The sequence below is a fragment of the Cariama cristata genome, unplaced genomic scaffold, assembly GCF_000690535.1.
Source record: "Cariama cristata isolate BGI_N322 unplaced genomic scaffold, ASM69053v1 scaffold39233, whole genome shotgun sequence".
In the NCBI taxonomy this organism is placed as follows: Eukaryota; Metazoa; Chordata; class Aves; order Cariamiformes; family Cariamidae; genus Cariama; species Cariama cristata.
In genome coordinates, this window is record NW_009608498.1 from 13,703 (window position 1) to 18,002 (window position 4,300).

The 4,300-nt window shown below is 38.5% G+C and overlaps 1 protein-coding gene across 1 annotated transcript in view; it reads right to left on the reverse strand.

The window, feature by feature from the left end:
- PARP9 (poly (ADP-ribose) polymerase family, member 9) overlaps positions 1-4,011 on the reverse strand; it is a 9,203-nt gene extending 5,192 nt beyond the window's left edge. The window contains exons 1-4 of the mRNA XM_009697152.1: positions 3,974-4,011; positions 3,028-3,862; positions 1,353-1,580; positions 1,054-1,272 (exon numbers count right to left, since the gene is read on the reverse strand). Coding sequence (XP_009695454.1) covers positions 1,054-1,272; positions 1,353-1,580; positions 3,028-3,862; positions 3,974-4,011 — 1,320 coding nt within the window. The remainder of the gene's footprint in view (positions 1-1,053; positions 1,273-1,352; positions 1,581-3,027; positions 3,863-3,973) is intronic.
- Positions 4,012-4,300: the final 289 nt, after the last annotated feature.

Here is a 4,300-nt window from a genome sequence, read left to right on the forward strand (position 1 = left end):
ATTCCTGCTCTTCTACGTCTCCTAAGGTAAGACACCTTACACACTGAAAGGCATCTTTACCAACTCCCTGTGGTTGTGGCGTATCTGAACTCATGGAACCACAGTAGATAAAGGTGTTCATTACTTGCAGTTTAATGCTGAAGAATCCTTACCCAGTTTTAAAACCCAGACTATTCCCCTGCCTTTACCCCAAAGCTCCTCTTTGTGATCACACATGGAAAGTCTCTGAGAAGCATTACACTGCTAGGCAGTGGATTTTGTATCTGGCAAATTGCCCGTCCTTCTTTTTTCAGCAGCAAGAGTTTCTGCTATGCCCTGATTATCAAGGGATTAAGTGATAAGCACGTAGCTGTCATACAGCTTCCTTTAGAGTTTATGGGACTGTTACAGAACATGGATCTGATCTTAGAATCATAGAATGGTTTGGGTTGGAAGGGACCTTAAAGGTCACCTAGTTCTACCCCTCTCCACCTAGTTCTTGCACCCATTGAAAATGGATGGTTGAAGTTAAATGGGAACAAAAGCAAACTCTGTACTTTTATAACAGACCGTTATCTGAAACAGTTGTGTATTAATCACATTAGCCAAATATTCAAAAGGTGGCAAATGGCACACTGCAGTTGAAATTATCCACTGTTTGCAACCCTTCTATCATGTTAGGTCATATAATGTGCTGATAGTGTTTTGCCCTAGGAACTTCATACAAAAAAGAAATTGGTTAAAGACATTTCCTGAGGAGGAGCAAGTTTGTTCCCTAATGACTTAAGAACAGACTCTTTCTTATAAATTCGCTGACAGTCATGAGAATTTCAGAGCTCCCTCCCCTTGCTATCAGACCACAGGGTGAAGGCTTCTGGTTTAATGAAGAGAAAATAAAGATTTGTAAACATTAGTAATACCTGTCAATGAGACAAATAGTTTCATAAAGGGACCTGCTTCTCACAAATGTTATAAGTAGTACAGAATTCAGATTATCTTAATTTGTAGTCATCTATGGGAATATTTTTACAGTTTTGGGTTTTCCTTATTGGTAGTTAACAACAAATTTGTTACCTTATAGGCATCGTAGTCATCTGAGCAAAAGACAAACTGCACATCTATCTTCTTCTCAGGGTGTGCATCAGCAAAATCTAAAACCTCTTCAACCATGATCTCTGCCACTATATCAACAGGCAGCATTAACAACCAAATCTCATCTGCTGGAAAAGAAATTGAGGGAGATGGCTTGTCCCAAATGATATGCAGGCATCTTGTCACTGCAACTTTTAATTGCTGCAGAAAAAAAACAATCTTTTAGTCCTCGTATCACTCAACATGAAAATCAATTAAAATCCAATCTAACTGATCATCACCTCACACAGTAACACTCTGTGGTGGTATTGCGGCCATGCAATGTGCAGTACAAACTCACAGGGCAGATTATACCCGCTTGTTATTATGGGTTCCTTTTGAGACCAAGAATATCTAAGATGAGACTTAAGTTTATCCTGAAGAGCTGAACCCGCTTTTTGCAGCAGTCCTCTTGAAACCGGAGAGAGAGGCTTGCCATCCACAGACACAAAATGAACAATAGCTGTGGTCTGGAAGAAAAGAATGCAAAGTTTCAGCATACTTCAAGCTTACTATTTGCCAGCTTTGCTACTATAGAGAGCACAGTTTGTAGGAACAATTCCTTTAAAAAAGCCTGACTGCAGCAGATCAGCTGTTTGAAAGGTTCTCTTACTACTAAGGGCAGCACCGAAATACACCGAAGTACGCACCTTCTAGTGGCAGTAAATACATTTTTTTCAGAAGCCAACAGTGTACACGAGACCTATTCAGTCATCAGAGCGTATTCAACAGAATTATTACCACAGCTATGGAAGTGACCCATACGTGCCTCATCAAATGCCATTCTGCAGCCAAGTATCAATAAGCAGGAGAGAACTATGGCTATGTCTGTTACTCCAGCCCACACAGATGCTCCCCATGTTAGGGTAATAAGCACTCATCACCAAACTAGCGGAGTCAGTGTACACCGGGGAATTGCAAAGCTATAGTTCCTTCCAATTCCCAGTGGAAGGAGCAAATTCCAGTAGTAGGACTTCTGTATTTCAAAGTAAATATGTAAAATGCAAAAAACTTGTTTACAGAATGCTAATAACAGCAGTAATTGTTCTAACTTTAACTGTTGAAGATTATCTAAAGATACAAGACTTTGGAGCATATTTTCCTCATAGTCTTGAAGGTTATACGGTATCTTTCAGTGCTGTAGAATTGATCAATAAAATTCCACACAATGTCAACTTTGCGATCATTTGTTCTCGTATCAAAAAATGAACTTCCTATTCAATTACGATGCTTCTTTAAAATAAAAGTTACGATTTTTTTTAAGATACAGTATTTGCTAAAAGCAAATGCCATTCCTGTGATGTAGCTTCCAGTCTAAGAGCTCTGTTGGATTACTATGACCAAGTTCATATATTTTGCATCACATTTTCTAGCTAAAAAGTTAAATGAATCAATTTAAATGATGCACTGTTTAAAGGTAAGGTGCATATCATCTGTACAAGTTATTTTCAGCTGTTTCTCCAGTTACTGTTACTCCAGTAGTGGCATCTACAAGAATATAAATTATAGGATTTGTATATACATTTATATATTTTTTTGCAACGCCAAAAATAAGAGTAGACTTCTAGGGAATTCATGATAAAATGTGAACTACCACGATGTTACAATAAGAAGATAAACGTTAATACAGGGATACATTATTATTAATCATCCAATCTTTAGCTGCTTCCTATTATACCATAACAGCACGTATACAAAAAAAGAAATAAAAAAGCTCTAATGTTTAACACTCATTTAGAAAAAAAAAACAAACAACTCCTTGCTGCTATAATTTATTTACCATTTATAAATTCTCATCAGGCTGAGAAGATAACTGTTTAGTGGACTGATACAACATGTGTTCTGAACTCCCACGCTCCATATCCTGCAAAGACTTGGAGGCAACTCCATGTTCAATATATTATGGGACAGACTTACCTTCTGCTCTTCAAGGAGTCCTCTTATGATGCGCAAGCGAATGCCTCCATGTTTGATGAAAGCTGGAAGCTGGCTTGGCAAAGATGAAAGAGTTTCCTGAAGTGAACTGGTATCACCCAGAAACCTTTCACAGGCCTTCTTCATTTCTGCAACTGTAGGCTCATTAATGTTTACCAGACGGATCTCCCTGAGATGGCTTGGTGGATTTGCCTCAACAAATTCCTTTATAGCCATTACAATCACTTGAGCACACAAATGGAGTGGGAAGCCAAAAATACCTGAACTCACTGCTGGAATAGCCACAGACTTTATAGTATTTTCTGGAGCACTAACATACTTCAGAACATTCACAATAGCTTCCTGAAGTATGTCACAACATCTTTCCTTTTCAGAAACAATCCATCTTGGACCAACTGCATGAATAATTTTCTTACACGGAAGCTTCCCTCCACTTGTCACTGCTATTTTGCCAGCTGTGAGTTTTCCATATCTTTGAATATAAAGATTGCTTTGTTCTTGTATTTCTGGCCCTCCAGCATTCACAAGGGCTAAAGCAAGGCCTCCCCCATGATCTAGATATTCATTGGCTGCATTGACCAAAGCATCAGCCTCGTGTCTTGTGAGATCATCCTTACAAACACAAATGCCAATTCCCTGCTTTAGTTTTTTCCTGTATACTTCAACAGTGCGTTTTGTACTTTTGAAGGTCAATGTACAAGCAAACTTTTTGTAAATGAGATTACTTAGAAGGCCCTCTCTTTTCTTAAGAACATCATAGGCATCTTTATTGATGGGGATCATCAAGCTGTCATCCATTGCCACGCTTGGCCCTAGGATACAGAATAATATAAAGTGAAATCCAAGATACTACTGTCAAAACATTGCTCTTTATATAGAAGTGTGGTTTATAGCTCAATTTTATCCTACTGTCATTACTTACCAATATTTTTTGGCATAGTCTGATCTTCTCTCTCCCCTTTTCATAGGCTTAGAAAGCCCAACTAAGCAAAGAAAGGCACTAAAAGATGACAACAGTAACACTGAGCCTGTGGTGACTTGAGGGTTTGGGTTTGCCTTCCTATTTACCTGAGGAGGAAGGTTGGTTAAGATGTGTCTCCTCCTGCTACTTATTCTGTCTCTCTCTCGTTCCTACTGTTTATTCTGCCCGCCATTAGGCTGACACAACTATTGTCAGGGGCATGTTCTTAAATGAATCAGTGACATAATCTGAATTTTAAAAAAAGACCTATAGCACAAAACTTAATTTGATTTA